This window comes from Hyperoodon ampullatus (genome assembly GCF_949752795.1).
Source record: "Hyperoodon ampullatus genome assembly, chromosome: 1".
Lineage (NCBI taxonomy): Eukaryota > Metazoa > Chordata > Mammalia > Artiodactyla > Ziphiidae > Hyperoodon > Hyperoodon ampullatus.
Window position 1 is genome coordinate 227090577 of NC_136914.1, and position 2500 is coordinate 227093076.

General features: G+C 48.2%; 1 protein-coding gene across 9 annotated transcripts in view; it reads right to left on the minus strand.

Annotated features, from left to right (window-relative positions):
• Positions 1–2500, minus strand: part of EBF3 (EBF transcription factor 3) — a gene marked incomplete at both ends in the record, with an annotated part of 115032 nt that overhangs the window by 9570 nt on the left and 102962 nt on the right. For all 9 annotated transcript variants that reach the window (XM_079728359.1, XM_079728358.1, XM_079728354.1 and 6 more), the window contains one exon: positions 490–578. In XM_079728359.1, the coding sequence (XP_079584485.1) occupies positions 490–578 (89 nt within the window). The remainder of the gene's footprint in view (positions 1–489; positions 579–2500) is intronic.

The window sequence follows — 2500 nt, forward strand, 5'->3', positions numbered from 1 at the left end:
TAGCCTGCTAAGTCAGGGACTTATAACAAAAGCTTTGTAAACAAAAGATTAAACTGAATCGAGCTTTAGAAAATGAAAGGAAAACAAGAGTCAAGTAATCACAGATCAGACTAGGGCTGCTTAGATTGAAATCAGCGCGGGCTACTGGAGTGGAAAATGTTTAATTGAACTATTTCATTACGCGGAAGTTTACGTCCCCCTTGCAGAATCCAAAATATGTGTATCGGAGAAGCCTTTCTTTTCCTCCTTTAAAAACAGGGGCCCGCAGAGATGAAACGCAAGACTGGAGACGGCGTGCCACCCTTTGCCCACCTCTGAACCGTGCCAGGCACGGGCCAGGGCTGCTCCCACACCTGTCGGCCGGGCCGTGGGCCAGGGTTTGGGGCATCTGGAAGCCCCCCCCTTCCCAGAGCACCTGCTGCCCCCAAACCGGAACCAGCCCGGTGGCGGCCCCCCCGCGGACAGGGCGCCACTTGCCCTTTTACTAACCTTGGGTAACCTTTCGGGATCACCCGGATGTCTTGGGATCACTTTCTGCAACCTCTGAAAGCCGTAATCTATGGTTGGTTCATTAAGGGCTGTAACAGGACACAGAAATGCAGGTCAGGTTAATTACTTTTATGCCATCCATTACTCGTTTATTGCACGCTTACAGAGAAATGTGTGATGCTCCGATTCTGACGCTCTTGAAGGCAAGCACCCCTGAAAACTAGCTCCGTCCTAAGGAGTGGGTTTCCCCCTTTCTTTTGCACATGAAAGCAATGATTATTTCTAATCTATAATTAGACGGGAGGAAAGTCAAAGGGTTACTCAATATATTGTAAAAATGGGAGAGCAGTCAGAAAGTTGCAGGTCTTGGGGCCTCATACAGCCGTCACCACGGTCGCCATCGCTGTCTACATTACACAGGGCCTTCCACACCGGCTGGGGATTTATGGGAAACTGGCAATTATGACATATGTCCAGCTATTGCTAGCTTCAGATTTATCCCTGTGGTCCTTTTTTGTCTAGCATATTGCCTGAGCACAAACCAGGCAGGAGGAACACTTATTCTTGCAAAGCTTTAATAATCTGTGAATGGCTGACTACAAACTGATGTAGGGCACTATCACTGCACCAGCCTCACGGAATTGCTGGCCACAAATAGTAATTAATCTTTTTATCCCTCAAATTGTAATTTTGACTATGAACTGTGCGCGGCCATAAATCAGCGGCACGCGCGCTGTGTACGGTGCATGAATCACGGCCGGGGCTCCGTCCGACTGCAGCCTCTGTGTTTAACAAGCTTTATAAGGAGCCATTGGGCTTTATTATAGCTCTGCCTGACTCCAACAAAAACTGAGCCCGGAGGCCCGGGGACGCGAGTTAAGATGAAAATACTTATTAGAGTACATTACTTCTTGATGTAGATATCGTTTTCCGTGGAGTAACGCCACGGTGCATGGCGCGACATAAATCAGGGGGTTTTCGGAGCCTAATAAGACCCGCCGCCATCTATTCATTACTCAGCCCGCAATCTGGGCCATCACTTATTAGTCAGCACGTAATTTGATGATTAACACCACCCAGCTCAGCAGGTCTGTGGAGCGTCAGGAACACAAAGGCTACAGCTTCAAGGAGCGAGGTTAGAGGCTGCCTTTGAAAGTGCTTTCTGGAATAATTGGTCACCGTTATCCTCGAGTGCTCGGGCTGCTGGTGTCAACACCCACGGCGGGTCTCGTAAGCGCCGCCGGAAGACTCGCACGTACACTCGATAACACGCCCGAAAGTTGAGGACCACAATACGATCTGACATTCCATCATACATGCCAGAGACAAAGGTCCGCACAGGAATGTGAAGTAAGACATTTTCTTGTTAATAAAGCATTGATCCGACATATTGATTTTACATGACATGGCTTTTGCTGCGATTTTGCCCTCCTTTTCCTTTGCAAACAGTAAAGCTCTTCAAAATGCCTCGGCGTATGTGACACGGCAAAATTTCTAACTCTCTGTGATGTAAATTCTATATGTGTAAAACCACTTCATAATCAAACCATTAATCATCAGAAGCTGTCAGCGGTGACTTGGGGGACAATTTGTCATGTCTCTGCCTGGCCGGGACAAGGGTGTCAGGCGAAAGTGCAGTGCGGGGAGCAGGGTGGATGGGCCTCACCCAGCGACTTGGCCCCAAAACGGATTCGGTGAAGTCTTATGTCTCTCGACTGGGAAACAAAAAAGGTGGCCCACTGTGCATCCCTAACACGCCAGGTTTCTCCTCTCCCCCGGCTAATCGCCATGACTGTTTGACTTAATGAATCGGCCTGATGAAAGGTGATCAGAAAAGATAGATGGGCGGCCGCTATTGATTTCATGCAAATGCCCCGACAGGTGATAGACGCTTTAATGCAAGCTTTCAGAAGCTTTATGACTTGTAATAACCATACACTCTCATTCTGGGGGAGACATTCCCGATGTTTCAGTTGAATTGACATACTCCTTCTAGGACCAAAAAGATCTT